The sequence below is a fragment of the Eulemur rufifrons genome, chromosome 7, assembly GCF_041146395.1.
Source record: "Eulemur rufifrons isolate Redbay chromosome 7, OSU_ERuf_1, whole genome shotgun sequence".
In the NCBI taxonomy this organism is placed as follows: Eukaryota; Metazoa; Chordata; class Mammalia; order Primates; family Lemuridae; genus Eulemur; species Eulemur rufifrons.
In genome coordinates this window covers 216,029,765-216,054,652 of record NC_090989.1, presented here as the reverse complement: position 1 = coordinate 216,054,652, position 24,888 = coordinate 216,029,765, and the positions used below count along the sequence as shown (strand labels likewise).

The 24,888-nt window shown below is 35.8% G+C and overlaps 1 protein-coding gene across 4 annotated transcripts in view; it reads left to right on the top strand.

The window, feature by feature from the left end:
* Nucleotides 1–24,888, top strand: part of VPS13A (vacuolar protein sorting 13 homolog A) — a 227,052-nt gene that overhangs the window by 102,737 nt on the left and 99,427 nt on the right. For all 4 annotated transcript variants that reach the window (XM_069476374.1, XM_069476372.1, XM_069476375.1 and 1 more), the window contains 6 exons: nucleotides 9,403–9,550; nucleotides 13,200–13,350; nucleotides 20,493–20,623; nucleotides 20,969–21,138; nucleotides 21,726–21,943; nucleotides 22,974–23,206. In XM_069476374.1, coding sequence (XP_069332475.1) covers nucleotides 9,403–9,550; nucleotides 13,200–13,350; nucleotides 20,493–20,623; nucleotides 20,969–21,138; nucleotides 21,726–21,943; nucleotides 22,974–23,206 — 1,051 coding nt within the window. The remainder of the gene's footprint in view (nucleotides 1–9,402; nucleotides 9,551–13,199; nucleotides 13,351–20,492; nucleotides 20,624–20,968; nucleotides 21,139–21,725; nucleotides 21,944–22,973; nucleotides 23,207–24,888) is intronic.

Here is a 24,888-nt window from a genome sequence, read left to right as displayed (position 1 = left end):
TCAAACTCCTGGGCTCAAGCGATCCTACTGCCTCAGCCTCCCGAGTAGCTGGGACTACAGGCATGCGCCACTATGCCCGGCTAATTTTTTCTATATAGATTTTTAGGTGTCCATATAATGTGTTTCTATTTTTAGTAGAGACGGGGTCTCGCTCAGGCTGGTCTCGAACTCCTGACCTTGAGCAATCCACCCGCCTCGGCCTCCCAGAGTGCTAGGATTACAGGCGTGAGCCACCGCGCCCGGCCTAACTCACTTATTCTTGAGATTTGTAATTTATGCCTTTATGCTAATCAGTCTGGCTAGCGATGATCTTAAAAAACCAGCATTTGCTTTTATTGTTTTCTCTATTATTTTTCTGTTTTCTCTTTCATTGATTTCTGATTTGGTATTTGTTTTTCCTTTTGCTTACTTTAACTTTGCTCTTTTCTAAGTTTTTTAGGTGATAGCTGAGATTATTGATTTGAAATATTTCCTCTTTTCAAATATAGGCTATAGTGCTATAAGTTTGAGTGCTTTATATAGTGATATGAATTTTGAGTTACTCTCTGTAACTCTATGTTGCTCTCTTCTCTCTGGCATTTTTTGTATATGAACTCTAGCTGCCTTGGTCTCCTTGGACCATCACCTCTATGTTTTCACCTTGGAGAGTTTGCTGGCCTTCTCCTGGGTTTCCTCTCCCTGTGCCATGGCATCAAAACAATAGTAAACCGTGGCAAGGGCTCACCTTGTTTTTGTCTCCATCTCTTTGGAATCACTGTCCATTTTTTGATGTCCTGTGTTTTGAAAACTATTTTTAAATATATTTTGTCTTTTTGTGGGGGAAGGGTTGTTTCAGGCAGAGGGGGTAAATCTGGTTCATGTTACCCCATCTTGGATGGAAGGAGAAGTTTCCATCAATTGAATATTTGAGCAATTATTAAGCACCAAATATATCCCAGTCACTATGCTAGGAACAAGAAACATAATAATAATCTTTATAAGGGCTTAATAAATAAGCCTCACTGGGTTGTTGTAATAGTAACTGGTTCCAGTTCTAAGTGGGAGTGCTTTCAATTTTTCCCCATTCAGAATGATGTTGGCTGTGGGTTTGTCATATATGGCTTGTATCATTTTTAGGTAGGTTCCATCAATGCCTATTTTGTTAAGCGTTCTTATCATAAAAGGGTGTTGAATTTTGTCAAATGCTTTTTCTGCATCTATTGAGAGGATCATATGGTTTTTGTTTTTGCTTCTATTTATGTGGTGAATTACATTTATAGATTTACGTATGTTGAACCACCCCTGCATCTCTGGGATGAAGCCTACTTGGTCGTGGTGGATTATTTTTTTGATAAGCACTTGGATTCAATTTGCTAGTATTTTATTGAGAATTTTTGCATCTATATTCATGAGAGAAATTGGTCTGTAGTTCTCTATTTTTGTTGCATCCTTTCCTGGTTTTGGTATCAATGTTATATTGGCTTGGTAGAACGTGTTGGGGAGAATTCCATCCTTCTCAATATTGGAGAATAGTTTATGTAGGATGGGCACCAGTTCTTCTTTGTATGTATGGTAAAATTCAGGTGTGAATCCATCTGGACCAGGGCTTTTCTTTTTGGGAAGGTTTTTTATTGCTGTTTCGATTTCAGTTCTTGATATTGGTCTGTTCAGGTACTCTATTTCTTCCTGGTTGAGCTGGGAAGACTATGTGTTTCTAAAAATTTGTCCATTTCCTCCGCATTCTCCAGTTTGTGTGCATAAAGATTTTTGTAGAATTCATAGATGATATCTTGTATCTCTGTAGCATCGGTTGTGATTTCTCCTTTCACGTTCCTAATGGAGGTTATTAGAGATTTTACTTTTGTGCTCTTGGTTAGTCTAGCCAGAGGTGTGTCTATTTTGTTTATCTTTTCAAAGAACCAACTTTTTGTTTTATTAATTTCCCTTATAGTTTCTTTGTTGTCCTTTTCATTTAATTCTGATTTGATCTTAGTAATTTCTTGCCTTCTGCTGGGTTTGGGGTCGTTCTGTTCTTCTTTCTCCAGCTGTTTGAGTCTATTCGTTAGGTTGTCTGTTTGCATGTTTTCTATCTTTTTGATATAGGCATTTATGGATATGAATTTTCCTCTCAGGACTGCTTTAGCTGCGTCCCATAGATTTTGATAAGTTGTATCTCCATTGTCATTTAAGTCAAAGAAACTTTTGATTTCCATCTTGATTTCTTCCTTTATAGAAAAATTATTCAGGAGAAAGTTATTTAGCTTCCATGACTTTGAGTAAGAGTGAGGGTTTCTGTTTGTGATCATTGTTACTTTTATTCCACTGTGATCTGAGAAGATGCATGGTATAATTTCTATTTTTTTGAATTTTTTAAGACATACTTTATGTCCTAGGACATGGTCAGTCTTAGAGAATGTCCCATGAGCTGATGAGAAGAATGTATATTCTGTGGACTTTGGGTAGAATTTCCTGTAGCTGTCAGTCAGGCCCATTTTTTTTTTTTTTTTGAGACAGAGTCTCACTCTGTTGCCCGGGCTAGAGTGAGTGCCGTGGCGTCAGCCTAGCTCACAGCAACCTCAGACTCCTGGGCTTAAGTGATCCTCCTGCCTCAGCCTCCCAAGTAGCTGGGACTACAGGTATGCGCCACCATGCCCGGCTAATTTTTTCTATGTATATTTTTAGTTGTCCAGATAATTTCTTTCTATTTTTAGTAGAGACGAGGTCTCGCTCTTGCTCAGGCTGGTCTCGAACTCCTGACCTCGAGCGATCCACCCGCCTCAGCCTCCCAGAGTGCTAGGATTACAGGCGTGAGCCACCGCGCCCGGCCAGTCAGGCCCATTTGTTCTAGCATTCTATTTAAGTCCATTATGTCTTTGTTTATTTTCTGTTTAGAGGATCTGTCCTGTACTGTCAGTGGGGTGTTAAAGTCTCCAGCTATTACAGTATTGTTATCTATCATTTGGTTCAGATCAAGTAGGGCTTGCTTTATGAATCTGGGTGCACCTAGGTTTGGTGCATATATATTGAGTATAGTCATGTCTTCTTGTTGAATTGTGCCTTTAACCAGTATATAGTAACCATTTTTGTCTTTTATTACTTTTGTTGGTTTGAAAGCTAAGTTATTGGAAATTAAGACTGCCACACCAGTCTTTCTTTTAGCTACCGTTTGCTTGAAATATCGATTTCCATCCTTTTATTTTCAGTCTAAATGCATCTTTGCAGGTTAGGTGAGTTTCCTGAAGACAGCAGATACTTGGTTTGTATTTCTTTATCCATTGGGCCAGTCTCTGTCTCTTGAGCGGGGAATTCAAGCCATTCACATTTATTGAGAGAACTGATAAGTGGGACAGATTTCTGTTAAGCTTGTTGGGTAGAACTTCATTGCTATGTTTTCTCTCTTGAGCCATTGTGGTATCTAGAATTTGATCTTTAGCTCTTGAGTAGTTTTACATTTGTGGGTCTTTCTTGTGCTGATCCGTGTGTAACTCTCTTTTGAGTACTTCTTGGAGGGCTGGTCTTGTCTTGGTGAATTCCCTCAGCCTTTGTTTATCTGAGAATGTCTTAATTTCTCCTTCGTATAGAAAACTTAGCTTAGCTGGGTACAAGATTCTAGACTGGGCATTATTCTGTTTCAGAAGCGTGAGAATGGGGCCCCAACCTCTTCTTGCTTGTAAGGTTTCAGTTGAGAAATCTGGCGTAATTCTACTGGGCTTTTCTTTGTATATTACTTGTTTCTTTCTCCTTACAGCTCGAAGAAGGGACTCTTTAGTGGATATTTTGGTCAGCCTGATGACTACGTGGCATGGTGTTTTCCTATTTGCTATGAATCTCCCAGGGGTCCTTTGAGCTTCTTGAATCTGTATGTCTAGAGTTTTAGCAAGGCCTGGAAAATTTTTCTCAATTATGTCTTCAAATAGCTTGTCCAACCCTTGCTTATTATCTTTTTCACCCTCAGGAAAGCCAATAACTCTCATGTCAGGTTTCTTAACATAATCCCACATTTCTTGAAGACTCTGATCATTTCTCTTATTTCTTTGTCCTATCTCTGTGACTGACTTATTTAGTTGGAAAGAGTTATCTTGAATCTCTGAGATTCTTTCCTCTGTTTGATCTACCCTGCTCTTGAGACTTTCTACAGTGTTTTGTAGCTCTCTGAGTAAATTCTTCATTTCTAGGAGTTCAGTTTGGTTTTTCTTCAATATTTCAATTTCCTTAGTGAATTTTTCCTCCAAATCCTGTATTTTTTTTTTGTGGTTCTTTGTATTGGTTATCCATTGTTTCTTGTATATTATTCAGCTTGTTTATAATCCATAACTGAAATTCTTCCTGTAACATGTTGGTATTTTGAGTCTGGTTTGTGTCAAATGGTTGAGAGCTGGTATTTCTCTTTGGGGGTGAGATTTCCATTTGATTCTTTGTGCTCCCCGTGTTTTTTTGCTGGGCCCTTCTCATCTAGATTTATCATTGGATCTTTTCTTACAGTTTTAGTCTGGTTAACAGCACACTTTGTACTCTGTTCTTAGGCTGTGAAGCAGGCTAGGTGTGTTGCTTCCTTTGTCAGGCGGAGACTGTTGTGTATTGTTTAGAGTTTTTTCTACTTCAGTTGGGGGGCTGCTTCTGGTGGGTCCAGCCCTAGGGGATTGGAGTGATCCAAGACCGCTTTGGCGAGTTAAGACACTGTGTTATGGTCTTTCAGTAAGCAGGCAGGGTCCACACTAGTTGCAGACAGAAATTCTCTGTGTTTGTTTGTTTGTTTGTTTGTTTTTTCCCTTTGGTTCTTCCTCTATAGGAGTTGTTTCTGTCTCTTTCTGCAGGAAAGATACTAGCTACGGGGAGTGGATGGTGTCCTCGCTTGCTCAGCGCCCCAGCTGCTGCAGCTCCCACGGGCAAAAGTCTGCCCTGGCCCAATGTCCCCAGGGAGCAGGCTCCACACTCTCGCGTCTGGAGAAGTACTCAGTGTTTACACAAGGGTAGGGCCCCTATCGAGGGTCCACGGACCAGGGGAGGGAGCCTTCCAGGGAGCCTCTTGGCTCCCTGTGGCTCCGCAGCGACTTGGCTGTGGGCCCCAAGATGGCAATTACGTGCCTGCAGATTGCCGACGCTGGGGGTGACTGCTCAGGGTCCAGTACGTACCAGAGCCGGGGGCCTGGTGAGTTCCAAAGCCCACTGTGGCTCCCCAGCTAGAAGGCAAAAAGAGAGAAGAAAAAAAAAAAAAAAAAGCAAGGCAAACCAAGGCAAGGCAAGGCAAGGCAGGGCAAGGCAAGGCAAAAAAGGAAAAGAAGGAAAAAAAAAAAAAGGCAAGGCAGAGCAAGGCAAAAAAGAAAGAAAAAGAAAAGGAAAAAATAAAATCTGTAGTTCAGCGATCCTTTGTTTTTTTATGCCTTAGCGCAGCTCCGTCCCTCCACGCTGGCACGGCACCAGCTGAGATTCCCCCAGGGTCCAAGGTGTTTTCCCGGAAATGTCTCCTGCCCACCGTGTTTATGTAGATCCCGGGCTCTTGGCGTGGGTTCAGATAATAGCGGAGGGAGCCGCCCAGGGAGCCGCTCAGCACCTTATGGCTCGGCATTGGTTTCACTGTGGATTTTAAGATGGCGCCCGTGTGCCCGCCCAACGCTGGGACTGGAGAGGATTAACGTTCCAGTTCGGCAACCACCAGAGCTGGGGGCCTGGCGGGCCAAGATGCCCGCTGGGGCTATCCGGCTAGTGAACCGCTGAAAAAAAGCAGAAAAATACACAAAAATAAAATCTATAGTTCGGTGACCCTATGCTTTTTTACGCCTTAGTGCAGCTCCGTCCCTCCACACCGAGCGCGCCCGGCTGAGATTCTCCAAGGGTCCAAGGTGTTTTCCCGGTAATGTCTCCTGCCCACCGTGATTATGTATATCCCGTGCTCTTGGCTTGGGTTCAGAGAATAGCAGAGGAAGCCACCCAGGGAGTCGCCCAGCACCTTATGGCTCCGCTGTGGATTTCAAGATGGCGCACCCGCAGAAAGCCGGGACTGGAGGGGATTAACGTTCCGGTTTGGCAAACACCGGAGCTGGGGGCCTGGCGGGCAAAGACGCTCACCGGGGGCCACTGGCTGGAGAACTGCTGAAAAAAGAAGCAGGGAGATATAAAGAAATCCGTTGTTTGGGGACCCTTTGCAGTTTTCCGCCTTGGCGCAGTTCCATCCCTCCTCCCTGAGCGCGGTCTCAGCTGAGATTCCCTAGGGTCTAAGCTGTTTTCCCAAAAATGCCTCCTGTCTGCAAAGCCCCACGTCTCCCTCGGTGATTCTGCACCGGCTTCAGGCAGGTCTCTAATTAAATGGGTGTGGAGGTCAGTGGGGAGAACAAGCCGCTTTCCTAGGAGACTGCCCCCGCCCCACTCGATGGTGAGGCGGGTGTAGCCCATCCGCACTCTGCTGTCTATTGTCCGTCCCGCACTCTCCAGAATTTCGCGATCTTATTTCCCATTCACCTCAGACTTTTCTTGCTCTGTGTGTCCCATGTTGATTCTCCGTGGATTCACACCTTTTGTTCTTGTGGGGGAGTGGTCCTCTAGCATTGTGGTAGGTCCGGATCCATGCCTTCCTTTCCAGGAGCACGAATCCATGCATTCACCACCACTCTGCCATCACCGACCGATGTCATTATTCTTAAATGAATAATAGAGTTGGGAAGTGTCATTGCAAATTAAGAAAAATTGTATCTCTCTCTTACCCTGAGATAGGTAGGGTGTTGGAGAAAAATTGGCCTCTATTGTATAAAAATTGATGGACAGTCAGGTTTCAATTAAGAAATAAATGATAACATTTAGTGAAGACACTGGAAAATATAGCATGACTTCTTCAATTCTAGGTATTTCAGAAATTACAGGGAAATATTGAGGTGAGAGACTTTTAGTAGTAGGCTGAAGATATACAGTAATAATTATAAGTTTCAGGTGGTTCATTAACCTAGAGTTTGAACTGTATAAAAAGTCTGAATTTACTAAAAATAGAATATTATTTGTCTATATTTAATCATACCTTGCTTGATTTCAAGAAATTTTAGTGTAAATTAGGTGTGGGTCTGCATTAAAAATAGATTATTTACTGTTAAGCATTTACAAATATCTGTAGAACATTAAATCATATTTATTATTATGTCCAAAAAAGGATTTTTTTAAATTGAGAATGAGCATAAAAGGTTGCTGACAATCTTTTGACTACCCAAAGATAGCTACTATTAGATGTATTGATATATTTGTTCCAGTTCATTATATCTGCATATATATTTAACTTAAGTAAAATTATATTGTATGTTTTCTGTTGTAAATTGCTTTTTCCTTAATAATATGCTATAATTATTTTTCCATGTTATTATTTTGAGTGCATTATTTTTTCTAAGTATTTTATTCTTTAGTTTTTTTAAAATTAATTTGCCTTTTGTTAGAAATTTAAGTTGATTCTAATTTTTTTGCAGTTACAAATAACACTATAATTATGATTAATTTCTTTGTTCATCAGTACTTATGTGATTGTCTACTCATTTCTTTGGGATAATTCATTTCCTTAGGATGAATTCCTAGAAATAGGATTACTCCGTTACAGTGTATAACTAATTTTTTCTGAAATAATTTTACCTTTATTTTATTAAATTTATTTTTATTTTTTCTGATACAGAGTCTTACTCTGTTGCCCAGGATAGAGTGCCATGGCATCAGCCTAGCTCATAGCAACCTCAAACTCCTGGGCTCGAGTGATCCTCTTGCCTCAGCCTCCTGAGTAGTTGGGACTACAGGAGAATGCCACCATGCTCGGCTAATTTTTCTATTTTTAGTAGAGACTGGGTCTCACTTTTGCTCAGGCTGGTCTTGAACTCCTGAGCTCAAGTGATCTTTCTGCCTCGGCCTCCCAGAGTGTTAGGATTACAGGCGTGAGCCACTATGCCCAGCCTGAAATAATTTCAAAATAATTGATATTTAAAAATATAATTACAGCTTGTTACAAAGCACATGAAGAAAGACAAGTATTCATATTTGTGACTACCTGTATTGTTGTTTGTACATTAATCCAATTTCTTGAATGCAATTTTGCAAATATTTGTTGACGAGGTGACATGTGCCAGTTATCTGAGCTAAGTACTGACAACACGGCAAAAAATAAGATAAACATAGTACTTGTCCTTGTGAAGCTTTCATTAAAATTGGAACCATAGAGAACACAATAAACTATTAAAATGCAATATATTAAATACAATGATGGAAAAAGTTCAAGGTACTTGTGGGAGCACATAGGAAAAATATCTAACCCAGTTATAGGGTAGTATTGATAAGAAAAGTTTTTCCAGAGGAAGTAATCTTTTGACATAGCAATTTTCTTTCTTACAGTTTGTTCAAAGTAAAGAAATTTACTCAAAAATATGTACAGAGATAATGATTCAAGTATTTATTACAGTGAAGAATTGGAAACAACATAAAATTTTAATAATAGATTAAATAAATGATTATGGTATATAGCCATATTGACTATATATAATATATGGCTATATACAATACATAGCCATATATTGTAATACATAGCTATTAAAATTATATATGCAGCATAGTACTGTTAGATTCCTTAAGTATAACGTTACTCTATAGTTCATTCATAAAATGATTTGATACCAGGCATTCTGAGAGAGCCTTGATGAACTCCCGTATTTCTCTCCCATTGAGTAAACCATAGCTAAAATTCTGTAGTCATAGCTTCATACCTTACTTTAAGAATTTGCCGCCCATTAAAATATGTGTATATCATTGAGGAGTAACACTTTGAGATTGTCACTTAAAGGTTCAGTGGAAGGCTTCCATGGTCACATTGCCACTTGAAGGAGTTCAGTGACTTGATACTCTTTTCTTTGTTCCTGAGCATCAGACCTAGCTTTGTAAGTGCTTGGAAAGGCAGATATGGTTCAATTTAATATGAAATTGTATATATTCAGCTATTTTGATTCACAGAAACAGAAATTTCATATGGTGCTACTTATTTCTTATAAAGTAAAGGGGATATGTAGTGTTTTGTTATATATCTAAATTAGTGAATTAAAATATTTTTTAATGAGGTCTTACATAATGTTTGTTTACAAATTATATAAAGATTCTTATTTTAATGGTTTACTATACAAATTACATATTTTTGGCACTTTTTACTGTATTGCAAAATCCTATTTTAATAATTCATTTCTGTGTAATGTGGAACACTTCAGATCAGACAAAGTCACCCGGTTTTCTAGTGGGATGGAACATCTCTCATTTTTACATGTAAAAGCCTGGTGGATTTTATTTTTCTCTTTATGTGCAACAAATTAATTGATTTTTGCTATTTGTATATAAAATGGTGAATTTAAGCTAATCGTTTTCTTTTTTTTACTATCTGAATGTATATGAAACAATTCAAAACAATTTTATTTCTACTTACAGATCTCTATTTATTAATGATGCATACCAGGAAGTACTGTATCTATTACTGCCATTAAATCTTGAAGTCATTGTTGAGCGAAATTTATGCTGGGAGTGGTATCAGGAAATTCCTTGTTTTAATGTAAATGCTCAGCTAAAACCCATGGAGGTAACTTTTGGATGCTTATTGATTTGTTTTGTTTATTGAAAAATATTGCTAGGGGACATAAGATTTTATTTTTGATGGAATTTATATACATACAAACACCTTGGGCAGAATTGAAGGGTGGCTATATTAACCTAGAATTCATTTAACAGTCTCCATTCATTCTTTGATCAAATATTGGAGTGTCTACTATGTGCTAAGCCCTGATCTCTGTGATAAATAACTGGAGATACAGTGACAAGGAAGCTATGACATTGTCTCTGACTTCATGGAACTTACCAGTCCAGTGTAAGGGTTGGTGTTGATAGTGGTCTGGAAGGTGTAGTAGTACTTAGTAAAAAAAGTGAACAGACACATAATAAAAATAACTATAAATTGTGGTAACTTTCATGAAGGAAACAAATGTGACATGGTGCTCTTAAATAGTCAATTAGATACATTAGTATCAAATTTATTGGAGAGGTCTAGGCTAGAAATACTAATTTGGAAGTCATTAGCATATAGATGGTATTTAAAGCCATGGGAATGTATGAAATAACTCAAAAAAACAGTATATAAAAGAAGAGAAAGTGCCATAAAAATGGATAAGTTGAATTTATGTAGCTTTATCTCCTCTTTGGTTGACATTGCTTCACAGATCTCTAATGGAACTGTCCACAGGTTTGTATTTTTCCCTCTTGACTAGATGAAAGTCAAAACTATCTGACATGGTTTGCTGAAGTGACATCAGCATGTACTCTGGGAGATTTCTTTAAGAAACCTACTTAACAAATCTCCTCTCTCATTTTCCTTTCTATTTCTCTCTATAAACATTTTATTTAAAACCATCATGTTAGAGATTTCAGAGTTTTAAGTCAAAAGTATATTCAGAGCTTAAGGCATGATGTGATATCAATTGAAAATCTTTAAGCTCTTAGTGTGTAAGATAATATGGGTGCTTTAACTCTGCGGTCCCCAGTGGGCCTCGTCTTGTGAGGAACCTAACAGACCTTTTAGGAACCGGAACCACCCGAGGGTCCCCCTCCCCTCCATCCATGGAAAATTTTCTTCTATGAAACTTAGGAAGTGGGGTGGTGCATACAGAAGGTGAGCGGCAGGCGAGGAGCGAAACTTCATCTGTATTTGCAGCCACCCACTTCCCATCGCTCACATCACTGCCTGAAACCCCCCCCTTCCCTGGTCCATGGAAAAATTGTCTTCCATGAAAATGGTCCCGGGTACCAAAAAGGTTGGGTGCCGTTGCTTTAACTTACAGGGTTGGAGATGGAAAGTATCTTCTTAAGATAAATATTTGAAGTCTCCCCTCTTTATATTGGTAAGACAGCAGATCAACAGATAGAAACTTATAAAACATAAGTAGCATGTTCCACCCAGCATGCTGAGAAAATCCTCACTCCACTGGGCCCAGTTATTAGGCAGTTTGTGTGGAGCAGCAGAGAATTTCCCTCATTCTTTCCCAGGGAGAATCCATGCAGAATGTTCAGGTGATGCTGCAGACCATCTGTAAATGTCTGGGCAGTCTTCTGGAGAAGATCTACTAGGGTGAAATTGGGTGTTCTCTTACCCTAATCTACCTGAGCAGTGAGCAGCTGTTGCAGCTGACTTCAGAGCCCACGTATTTGGTCCCTCTTGGTTCTCATCCTTTTGAGTAGGGAGAGGCCAGAATCAGTCTTGGAGAAGTCAGCTAATCTAATGCCTCCAGATCAATTGCTGCTTGTGATTTCTGATTTCTCAGATGTTTGAACATTGTACACAAAGCCTATTTTGACATGTAGGTGCCACAGATCAGCAACCTTGAGACCCTCACATTTCTTTCAACTTCCTCCTCTGACCTCCTGGCAAGAGTGAATGATTAATATCAGTATTTAGAGGGCATTCAGTAGACATATATTAATTGAAAGATGTGACTTAGAAGTTGTAATAAATTTCAGTTTATTAATTTATGTGAACATACTGTTTTTGCAATGCTTGCTGCCTAATAACATAATAAATGTCTTAAATAAAAATATGAAGGAATGAAAGTAAAAAAAAAAAACAAACCCAAACATAAGTAGCATTAATAAGGTACCCATGAACTTAATTTTAAAACACTAGTATATCATCTTTGAAATGCGGTCAAAGGAAGTCTGATGCAAATAAAACTGTTAAATTTTGTGGAATTAAAATTATTCCCTTGGGGTTATAACAACTAGAAATACAAGTGACTTTTTTAAAACATTTTGACAAAGTGAGCCAAAAGTAACTTAAGAAAACTGTCATGATTAAACATATCAGTTTAAAACTCAAATATCTTTTTTACATTATTGCTGTTGTATTAGGATACTTCAGAGAAAGAGAACCAACAAGAGTGTGTGTGTGTGTGTGTGTGTGTTTGTGTGTGCATGCGTGCATTTAGGTGGAGAGAGAAGGAGAAAGAGATTTATTGTAAGGAATTGGTGCACATGATTGTGGATGCTAGTAAGTTAAAATCTGTGGGGTAGGCAGGCAGGATGGATACCCAGGGTAAAGTTGGTGTTGCAGCTTGAGTCTAAAGGCAGTCTACTGGCAGGGTTTTTGCTTGGAGGAGGTCAGTCTTTTTTCTGTTGAAGGCCTTCAACTGATTGATTGTGTGAGGTCCACGCACATTCTGGAGGGTAGTCTGGTTTACTCAGAGTCTACTAATTTAAATGTTACTCTCATCTAAAAAATGCCCTCACAGAAACATCTAGAATAATGTTTGACCAAATATCTAAGCACTGTGACCCAGCCAAGGTGATATATAACATTAACTATCACAGGTGTCAAGATAGGTCTTATGCTGTAAGGCTAAATTCACAATACCTGAAATTTGAAGTTAACTCTTTGAGTTCTTTAAGTATGTGTGGACCTTTGTATGTTACTTAACCATTTAGCCTCAGCTTCTTATAAAATCAGGATTATTTTCTATATACCTAGCACTTTTGTGGGATTCAAATAAAATAATTCATATAAAATACATTGTGAATTATTTTTTATTATAAAAATGTATACTGTATTATTTTTGATTATTCTATATTTGTAAAATGAAGTGCTTACTAATCAAAAAATCGAAAGTAGCTGGATGACTACTTAAAGATGAAAGTTCATTTTAAAGGTTTAAAATTACTAGATTTTGTACGTCCATAACAAATCATTTTTTATTCATAGCTTCATTGGTATTGACATCTAATTTAGTTCTGTATTTTACAAGCTACTAAAGATCACATGACTATATAGAAAACTGAATATTCAGTTAAGAAAAATCTTTAGTGCATTAAAAACTGATGTTGTAGACTGTGGTCCGTAACCCCCAGGCCGCGGAGCTCCACTGCCCTGTTCCTCCCCACCCCCATGAAAAAATTGTCTTCCATGAAACTTAGGAACCAGGATGGGGGAGCAAGCGAAGCTTCATCTGTATTTATAGCTGCTCTCCATCACTCACATCACCACCTGAGCCCTGCCTCCCCCACCCCACCCACCCCTGGTCCATGGAAAAATTGTCTTCCATGAAACAGGTCCCTGCTGCCAAAAAGGTTGGGGACCGCTATGAGGATTGAAATGAAGTAGGCTTTCATTTTCTCATATGAGAATTTGAACTACTCTATGAAGTAGAGCAATGTTAAAAAGCGCAAATCTTTTTTTTTTTTTTTAACAGTTCATTCTCAGTCAAGAAGATATAACAACCATTTTTAAAACATTACATGGCAACATATGGTATGAAGAAGGTGGTAGCGCCTCACCTGCTGTCATAAAAGACCAAAGTAGTGTTACTAGTGGAGTTACTAATGCTTCACACCATTCAGGAGGTATGTTCTTAACCTTAAATTAGTTCCTGCCTTCCTCTCTTTCTCTCTTTTGTGTTTTCTCCCTCCCCCCCCTCCTCTTTTTCTTTTCTTTCTTCTTGTTCCCTTCTCTCTTCTTTTCCCTTGTCCTTAGTGTACCATTTATCCCAGATGGAATATTTTATGTTGATATAAGGAATATCAAAATGTTAGAGATTCAAAGAGAAGATGATCATTAATAAATGATAGATTTTAACAAATATTTGAAAGATAAATGGTTGGAACAGAATAGAAGGAACCATAACTCAGCAAGAGGCCTCATGCAGTATTGGACCTAGTGTACTTTGTGGAATTATGGCTGGGTTCTGAGTTTAGAACCAGCACATACAAAGACATGGGTCAGTTATGGCTGCTAGGATGATTTTACTGCACAAGAATAAAATTGTTCCCATTAGGGCATTGTAGGGAGTTCCCAAACCTACCTACCTCAGAGTGAAACCTACTAATCCACAAGATCCACCTTTGTAAAGCCCTGAGATATTACATGGCTTTTTTACTCAGGGAGAATCCTAACACAAAAAACATTTGCTACATTACAGGAAAACCTATCCTTACTAGTTAGAATAATCAAACCAATACTTTACTGTAAAGTAAATCACAAGAACCCAAGCATGAAAGAAACTAAGAAAAGCAGGATAGTGTTTTCTGAATGAAACAGAGATAATTGAGGGAAAAGAAAAGAAAGTAAACAAAAAAACAAACTCTGATATTCTAAGAGGATTTTGAGAAGATAATCTAAGAACTGGATCCTACTAGCACCATCAGCCCCTTAAAGATAGGAAAGTGTTCTTGGAAAGCAAAAATACTGCTGAAATTTTGAGACAAAAATACTAAACAAGAGGTAGAACTATTGAGTTGGAATATTTGGTTGAAGTAATCTCCTATGATTTAGAGGGGGAAAAAATCTCTTTATCTTAAGAGATAAAACTTAAAGAGTGATGCTTCAGTTCAAAAGATCCAATTCCAGAATGATAAGTACTGTAGGAGAAATAACTGAGAAAATAGAATGGAAAAATCTTTCAAAGTAGTACAGTAGTCCCCTTTTGTCTGTGGGAGATATATTCCAAGACCCCCAGTGGATGCTTGAAACTGTGGATAGTACCAAACCCTGCATATGTCATGTTTTTCTTATATAAATACATACCTATGATGAAGTTTAATTTATAAACTTTATAAATAGGCCCAGTACTCAGTAAGAGTAATGTATATACAGTAAGAGATTAAAAACAATAACTTATAATAAAATAGAGCAGTTATAACAATGTACTGTAATAAAAGTTATGTGGTCTCTCTCTCAAAATAACAATATTTTTGAACCGTGGTTGACCATGAGTAACTGAAGCCATGGATAAGGGAAGAAGACTACTGTGAACTCTCCAGACCTAAGTAACTACTGAAGCAAACTCTTAGATGTAAAGAATCAACTGAGTTTCAAGCAGGTTGAGTAAACTAAGACTCCCCATGCAAACACAATTTTATGAAATGTCAGAATGACTAAGGTAAGATTTCAAAAGTTTCAGAAAAGAGAAACAGGCTGCCTATCAGGGACTTGGGAGCAAAATGATTAAATGATTGATTTTTTTTTTTTTTTTTGGTTTATTTATCATCAATTAAACTGGATGGGATGAGATGGCTGGGTGATAAAAGACAATGGAGGAGTATATTCAAAATTCTAATGAAAGTGATTTTGAGGCTAGGATTCTATACACAGCCAAACCAACACCCAAAATGTGCAAACAAAATAATCCACAGATTTTCTGTGATTGAACATTTACTTAAATGTCTTCATCCCATTCCTAAAGAAATTATTTCGAAAATATATTCCAGCAAGACAAACAAGGAATCTAGGAAAGAAGAAAATATGGGAAGAAAAAAAAAAACAGTAAGCCTACTTAGGAGTGTATTGAAAAAAGGAGTCCCCAAATTATCTATGTGATTAAGCTAGAAGGTAATTGGTTTTCATTAAAAAGGAATTCAGAATGCTTTAAAGAATAAAAGGCACATGGAAGAGTATTATAAAGAAGAAAAGTAGCATAAATTCCACATAGTATGTAGGATAAGGAGTTAGCCACGTTAAATAACTGATATAGAAAGGGAGACGTTTTCTGTTCTTAACAAAGAAAAATGCTACTATATATTATACTGTGGTGCAGAAGTGAAGTGGATTAAATTTTGCATGATTTTGAGCCATTATTCGAATGTGAGAAGAAAGGATCTCTTCATTTTTGTTGTAACAGTGTATCAGCAGAGGTGGTATTACAATAAACTGTAAGTCTCTTCATTGAAAAATATTACATAGTCAAATAACACATGGAAGACTTGCTGTATAAATAAGAAAGCAAATGTTATTAACTATGATAACATAGAAATAAAAACATAACTGACCAAAGCTGGAAGGAGGAAAATGGGACAGATGAAGGAAATGGTAAGGGCTTAAATAGCAGGAAGTATAAAGTAATGTCTAAAATTGATGGAACAAGAAATAAAGATTTGACTGTATCATTATTTTACTCACTTTCTTCTGGAAATCTTTACACATATACCAAAGTAGAGGAAATAAGGTAATGAACCCACATGTACTCATCACCCAGTTTCAACAATTAGTATAGCATGTGACTGCTTTTATTACTGCTCTAACTCTGCTCTTCTCTTTTCCTCCAACCCTAGATTATTTTAAAGCAACTCTCAATGTTATAACATTAATTGCTACTTATCTATAATCAATAAGGACTTTACTTTTTAAATATAGTAACATAATCACCACTAAAAATTAGCATTGCTTCCTTAAAACTATGAAAATATCCAATTGGGGTTCATATTTCTCCAGAATGTCTCATAACTGTCTTGTTACCAGTTTTGTTTTTTTAGCAGTAATGATAGAAGGGTCAATTCACAAAATGTATTCACAAAAATTGACAGAAGTAAAAAAGAAAATACTCACATATAGAATCATAGCTGGGAATCTGAACACACCACTCTTACTAATTGATAGGATATAGACCAAAAAAAAATCACAAGAATATAGAGGACTTAAACACTGTCAACAAACTTGACCTAATTGTATTGATGTAATATTGAACTCAACAATTGAAGAATATACTTTTTTAAAAAAAGATTTCTGGAATGTTCACAAAAATATACCATTTGGAGGGCTGTAAAGTTTTCTGACCACATGGGATTAAATTAGAAGTCAATAACAATAGGCTATGAAAAAAACTTGAACTATTTGGATATTACATAATTTCTAAATAACCCATGGGTCAAAAAGAAAGGGGAAGGGGAATTAGGAAATCATTTGTACTGAAGGATAATGAACATAATCTGTCAAAATTTGTGGTATGCAACTAAAGCAGTGGTGAAGGAAATTTTTATCTGTGAAAGATATTAGAAAAGAGCAAGAGTTTTAAAATCAAAGATCAAATCTTCTACATCAAGAAACTAGAAAAAGAAGAGCAAGTGAAACCCAAAGTAAACAAAATGAAGACAGCAATAAAAATAAGAATAAAAACCAACAAAAGAGAAACAGATGAACAACAGAGAAAATTAACAAAGTCAGAAAATTGTTTTTATTGGAATGACTAATAAAATTGATAACCGCAGCAAGGCTGATGTTAGAAAAAGAGAGAACACAAATTTCCAATATCCAGAAATAGATTACTACAGATCACTACCAGGATAATAATGTGGATATTATGAATAATTTTGTGACAATGAATAATAAAACATGGATGAAATGTACAAATTTCTTGGAAGGCACAATTTGCCAAAGCTGTCAGAAGAAATAGAACATCTGACTAGCCCTGTATCTATGAAAAGAATTAAATTTTACTGTTGAATTCTATTAAATGTTTAAGTAAGAAATAATACCAGTGTTATACAAAGCCTTGGAAAATAGAGGAGGAGGGAACACTTCCCTAATTATTATATAAAGCAAATATTACCCTTATTAAAAACAGAAAAATCCACTTCAAGGAAAGAATATCACACACCAATATTCCTCATGAACACAGAAAAAAATCCTCACATACTAGCATATTAACTTTATCAATAAGGTTATAAGAATACTTCATCTTGAGTAAGAATTATCCTTAAATGCAAAGTTGGTTTAACACTTAAAAAGTTAATATAACTCACCAAATTATAACAGAGTAAAGGGGAAAAATAATATGATCACCTCAATAGATGCAGAAAAAGTATTGGACAAAATACAGTGCCTAGTCATGATAAAACTAAAATTATCTAAAAGGTATACTTAATGGTAAAATGTTGGAAATTTTCTCTCTAAAATAGGAGTAAGGCAGGGATGTCCACAATCACCATTTCTGTCCAACGTTTCACTAGCAGTCATTGACAGAACAGTAAGACCAAAAAAAGGATTAATGGGTCTATGGAGCAGAAAGAAGTAAAAATGCCTTTTTTCTCAGACAGCGTGATCAATTACTTAGAAAACCCTACAAAGTCTTCAAGAAATTTGTAGAATTAATGAATTTAGTATTTTTAACAATATATAAGGCTAAAGTGTAAAAATGTTATATTAATAATTATTGGGAAATAAAATTTTAAAAACATTATTTGCAGTAGCATCAAAAAACATACTTAGAAAGAAGTTTAACAAAAAAACATCTAAGACCTTCCACTGAAAAATATTATACACTGATGAGAGAAACTAATTTAAATATGTGGATAGGTGTATATAACCTTGTATGTGGATTGAAAAATCTCAGTTTTGTTAAGACCATTTTTCACCACATTGATCTATAGATTGAACATAATTCCAATCAGACTTTTGGTAGAAAAGGAAAGATTGCTTTTAAAATTTATGCAGAAATCTTAAGGACCAAAACAATATTGTGAAAGAAGAATAAGGATTTATATGATCTAATTTTTAAAATTTCTATAAATTTATAATGAGTCATATCTTATTGCCATAGCATAGACAAATGGTTTGGTGGAAGAGAATAGAGTCTATTAGATACACAAATATAGTCAGTTCATTTTCAGCAAAGTTTATTCAATAGTGGCTTTTAACAAATGGTGTTGTCACAAACTAGATTAATGTGGGAAAAATTCGACCTTGTCCTTTCACACTGTACACAAAAAATTAATTTTTGAAATGGATGAAAGATGTAAATTTAAAAGCTAAAACATTTAAACCTCTGGAAGAAAACATGGAAGAATATTTTTATTGATCATGAGATAGCCAAAGATTTTTTAGATAGATACCGAAGCACTAAACATATAAGAAAAACTATATGAAGGAGACTTCATTGAAATTGTAAATTTCTGCTCATCAAAGATAGTAAAAAGTCAGGCCTCAGACTTGAGACATATTTGTGATACGTGCATCCGACAATGTTCTTATACCCATGATATATTAGAACCCTTATACGTCAACTGCAACTTTAAAAAACCAAAATAATGACCAAAAGATTTGGATATTTGAGAGAGGATGCTATGTAAATGGACAGTAAACACATGAAAAATTGTTAATGTGCTTACTTCGTCATTATGTATTATTATACAGTAATTATTTATCAGGAAACATCAGTTTACCATGCTAGTTAAATTTTAGAAGACTGACAACACCAAAGGTTGACAAGAATGTGGAACAGCTGAAACTCTCACATATTGCTGCTAGCAACGTGAAATAGTATTACCACTTTGGCAAAGAGTTTGGCAGGTAACATATACCTACCTATAGCAGAGCAATTCCAGGCCTGGGTATTTACCCCCACCCTACCTCAAAATAAGTGCATATATACACTTAATTAATGACTTATTTAATGACTTATGCTTAAATAAGATTTATTCATAGTAGCCAAAACCTGAAAACAACCCAAATATTCATCCATAGGAGAGTAGATGAACTGTTTATCTTCATTAGCTGTAAGAAAGAGTGAAGTGGTACATGAAATAACGTGGATGAATCTCAAAAACATTATGTTGATTGAAAGAAGACAAATATGAAATATTAATAATATAATCTAAATTACTCCATTTATGTGGAATTTGAGAACAGACAAAACTAATCCATAGTGGTTGAAATTAGAATGGTAAAGAAGTTGGGATTGGCTGGAAAGGGGTAAGAGGGAACTTTCTGGAGAGAAGTAAATGTTTGATATGTTAATTGGAGTGTTGGTTGCATGGAAATATACATTTGTCAAATTTCATCAAATTGTTCAGGTAAGATCTGTATATTTTACTGTATGTAAATTTTATCACACTTAAAAATAAGTTACCTGATGGGGTGGTACTTGTCTCTGTAGTGGGTAGAATAAGAATTAGAAATTGCTGTGTTTTCATTTAAAGTTCATTTAATGTATACCATGTGCATATAATACTTTGATTCAGAATTTAAATGTAGAAAACAAATTTTAGATCGTTATAATTAGCAGAACAATTTTTAAAATGTCATCAATATCTTGTTTGGTTTTAGTTTTTTAAAATAGAATTTGAATACTCAACTATGTGGCAGATACTTTAGTATGCATTTTATATGTGCTATTTTACCTAATCCCCATAACAAACCCAATGATTAGTTCTATTTCCATTTTACAAAAGTGGAAATGGAAGCAGCCGGAGGAAAGAGATGCACCAAGTGTTCAATTAATATTCCCAGCTTGGCATGGTGGCTCATGCCTGTAATCCCAACACTTTGGGAGGCTGAGATGGGAGAATCACTTGAGCCCAGGAGTTTGAGACCAGCCTGAGCAAGAATGAGACCCCGTCTCTACAAAAAATAGAAAAATTAGCTTCTGTGGTGGCAGATGCCTGTAGTCCCAGCTGCTCGGGAGGCTAAGACAGTAGGCTTGCCTGAGCCTAGGAGTTTAAGGTTGCAGTGAGCTATGATGATGCCACTGCAGTCTAGCTTAGGCAACAGAGACCCTCTTAAAAAAAAATTCCCAAATTATTATGGAAAGAGCCCTAAGCCAGGAGTAGTCACTGAGTTCCACATCTGAATTTTCTATTCTTTTTCATTTTCTTAGGTGTCATTTTGCTATATTCATTTAGTTCATATTTCTGTTAAATCTATTTTAAGATTGTTTTAATGAGCTACTTTTCATGATTTTTTTTTTTTTTACTTCAATAACTTAAATTTTTCTAAGGGAACACTGTGGTGACAGCTGCTGTGGTAGAAGTACATTCTTCACGTTCCTCACAAGTTAAAACAACACTAAATATGAGTTTCAGAACTGATTATCTTACCATGGCACTGTATAGTCCAGGTCCTGAACAGGTAAGTTGAGGGAGAAAAGAAAATGTACTAATTTGTGAAAAATTATATATAGGCGGATGTTTATTAAATAACAATTGTTAATATTTCATTGTATTTTGTAGTGTCTGTTTCTCTGAGAAATATGGTTGACCTTTTCAATTTAATAGTAATCTTAACCAATGTGAAAAATAACATTTAAAATGAAAGTAGCTGTATAATTTTTGGCCTTTCATTAGAGAGTCCTTTGGAGATAGAGATATTTGTTGTTTTGTATAAACAGGCAATAATTTATAGTAGTGCATATCATAAAATATGCTTTCGGCTTATGTTTTTGTATAATTTTTGTATTGATTTCTCCTTCCATAGGCTCCATTTACAGGTGTTCGTGATCCTTCTTTGAAACTTGCTGAATTTAAATTGGAAAATATAATAAGTACTGCAAAAATGTATACAGATGACTCAACATTTTCTTCCTTCTCATTAAAAAACTGTATTTTAGATGATAAAAGGCCTCATGTCAAGAAAGCAACTCCTAGGTGGGTATTGTAATAGTGTTCTAAGGTTTTACTTGAGAAATGGTTGATATATTTTATAGAACCTATCCCCAAAGTTGCATGTTCATTTTTTGGGTGCAAACCTAAGATCTTCAAAGCTTCAGTTCAATCACATCATAGTATTCAGTTGACATTTAAAATGTGCTGGTTCAGTTATGTGCTATTCTTACTGGATAGTTGATAGATTGGTTGAGTAAGTGGAACTAATTAGTGCAATTAAATTGGTTTTTACATTCTGTAATATAAATTGCATTCTGTAATATAAACCTAATATAAATTATTATTAACCCACACTAATTGCAATGGGGAAATGCATGAAAAATTGAAAAGAAAAGATACAATGAGATTCAAACTCTGATAATTTGTTAAACGTACATTTCCTAATTTATGGAACAGTTGTGCTTCAGAAATTTGTTAAGTCCGTTATTTGGAACACTTTCTGAATCTTCCCGAAGAGGCATGACTTCAGAATGCTTGTTTGTTGCCGGTGAAAGTCTGAGTTTTATTTTATGTTTGGTTATTTGTAAGTATTCATACTACATAGAAATTGTTATTATTGTGTTTTTCAGAATGATAGGATTGACAGTTGGGTTTGACAAAAAAGACATGATGGATATAAAGTACAGGAGAGTCAGAGATGGTTGTGTGACTGATGCAGTCTTTCAGGAAATGTATATTTGTGCAAGTGTGGAATTTCTGCTGACAGTTGCAAATGTCTTTTTGGAGGCCTACACCACGGGCAGTGCTGTAAAAACCAGTGTTCAAACATGGACTTCTAAGGAAGAAGGTTAGTTAATGGCTAAAATATTTAATAGCTGTATTATTAAAGTGCTACAATAGCACTTACCTTGATTAGCCTTTTAAATAATCAGGGTAAATGCATTAATAAATTAAAATCTTTACTTTTCAGAGAAAAACCTTAATATATTTTCTGGGAGGATGTGTAGTTTGGATTTTCTTTGAAAGTGTGAATGTATATTTTTCTGAAATATATATTTTGAAAGTGTTTAAAAATTATGAGAACTACATTAGAATAAGTAATTATACTTCTCAGTAGGTAGTAATTTGAATTTGTTGGTGAAAGACAACAAGCAGAGAGAATAATTAGCTGGCCACTCCTTTTCACAATTAAAGACAGTATTTCTATTTAAAGCATTCTTGTTTATTTATTTATTTTTTTCAGACAGGGTCTTGCTTTGTTGCCCAGGCTACAGTGTAATGGCGTCATTGTAGCTCACTGCCCTCTGAAACTTCTGGGCTCATGTGATCCTTCTGCCCCAGCCTCCTGAGTAACTGGGACTACAGGCGTGTGCCACCATGCCCAACTAATTTTTCTATTTTTTTGTAGAGACAGGGTCTTTCCATGTTGCTCAGTCTGGTCTCAAACTTCTGGCCTCAAGCTATCCTCCCACTTAAGCCTCCCACAGTGCTGGGATTATAGATGTAAGCCACCACACCTGGCCTATTTTTTTTAATATTTATTTCTAGCTCTTAACATATATTAATAGCTTTTCTATTAGCCTTGTACATATTTCATTCATTGTGGTATGTTGGAAAGTGTCAAATTGAGAGTTGGAAACTAATTAGTTTCTAGCTCTCCCATCGAGTAGTAGTTTTTTCTCCCATATTTTTTAATATTCTCATCTCTATAGCTTCTTAAAATCTTTATTATGAGAGTTGTAGGAGATTCCTTTGGGATCTAAGATTATTTTATTTTTTACTTAAAATGAGAAAACAATTTCTCATAAATAAACTATTCATAAGCAGTATATACATATTCATAAATATTTTAAAATATTAATTTATTTTTGTTTTAGTACCTATACAGGAATCAGATAAGTGGGAAATTAATATTATTATTAAAAATCCTGAAATTGTGTTTGTGGCTGACATGACAAGAAATGATGCTCCTGCCTTAGTCATTACAACACAATGTGAAATTTGCTGTAAAGGTGACCTTGAAAACAGTACAATGACTGCTGCCATTAAAGATCTCCAAGTGAGAGCATGCCCATTTCTTCCAGTCAAGAGAAAAGGCAAAATCACTACTGTGAGTTAACTATTTAATTATCTGCTTGATTGTAAACTATTTTGGATTTAGTATATACCACTTTAGGAAATGAAAATTACCTGCGTGCTTTCCAGCTGAGGCTGGTATAATATCTTTCTTTCTGTTTGGAGAGCCAAATTAAGAATATTACTTGCCAGCTTGGAAACTCTTTTCATTCTTCCAGATGCTGCTCATTGTTATTTATATTTGTGTGAATATTCTCACTAAAAGTTGTTTTCATCTTGATACTTCAATTAAGATCTTACTCTGACTTTCTAAGCATGTCAATTCCAAAGTGCTTTTTGGCCTTTAAGACTTTCTGCCAGTGGTCTACTATATTGTTTCAGTTTTATTATTTTAATTTTTTCCTCTTATTTGGATGTTTTTGCTCAGATAGTGCTTTTTTTTTTTTTTTTAATCTCCATGTATTTTATTTGAACCTTCAGCAATTTACTTTGACATACCTCACACTTGTATTTTACTCTCTAGTAACCTTTTGGCCTTCCTCCTCTTCAGAACTCTAAGTAAAATTCATGTCTTCAAAGACATCTTTTCAAGTTAACTGGCTGACTCCTAGTATCTTAAAAATACTAATAAAATGTTTAGGCTTCTAAAGGAGTAATAGAAGCTTAAATATTCTAAATATTATCAACATAGAAATATAAGCTGCAATTTTGTTATAAGTAAATACATACATATTGGTTAGGATATAAGATAGACTATTGCCTTGTGACTTACCACTAAGAAAAGAGAGGAAATTGAAAATGGAGGACATACTGATTTTCTTTTAGGTTATGACTTAGAAATTTTACATGTATTTCTTGTTTTCACATCCTTCTGGCTTGAACATAGCTGTATGATGACAACACTTATCTGCAATAGAGGCTGGAGAATGTGGTCTTTTTTCTCAGTTAACTTGTGCTCAGATAAAACTTTTATTATTTGTGGAAGAGTAGAACAGATATCAGGTGACAACTAGAGGTCCTTCCCACAGTCCACTCAAAGATTTCTTCCTATATCCACACATAGTCCATACTGTCTTCTCACCTATAGAACATATTCACTTCCTCTTCAAGGAATATAATTTTTAGCTCAAAGTCCAGGATAGTTAGTTGTCTTCATTGGCTCTGCATGTGGCCTCTCTTAGTCTGGCAAACTATTATTTAATAGACAGTAAGCTACTCTTCAACATACAAACACAGATGTGCACCGTTCCACCACACACACAACCACTATATAATGGTGGTGTGAGGACAATTTAAAAACCCATTCAGGAAAAGAAAGAATGGGAAACACTTGGTAGTCACTGATCCATAATAATTGTTCTATTCTACTGACTGACATTGTGAAAACTTTAAGCTCTGGCAATGGAGTAACTTCCCGAGTGGAATAATAAGACTGTCCATATTGCAGTCTTCCATTTTTGCTCTCTTGTAGGCATTGTCATTTTCTCACTTGTCTTTCCCCTCTGGGAGATTCTTTTTTTACCATTATCATCTGTGGACACATCTGAAGTGACTATTGTCTTTTTTTGGAATTGTAGTGTTTAATGTCCTACTGAGTTGGTTACTTGGAGATTGCTTTCGCAGTTGAATAATAGGCTTTTGCTACTAGATAATTGGTTTCTTTGAGAATTCTTAATCCCTTCAACCTTTTATTAATATTTTGTATCTAGGGAGTTC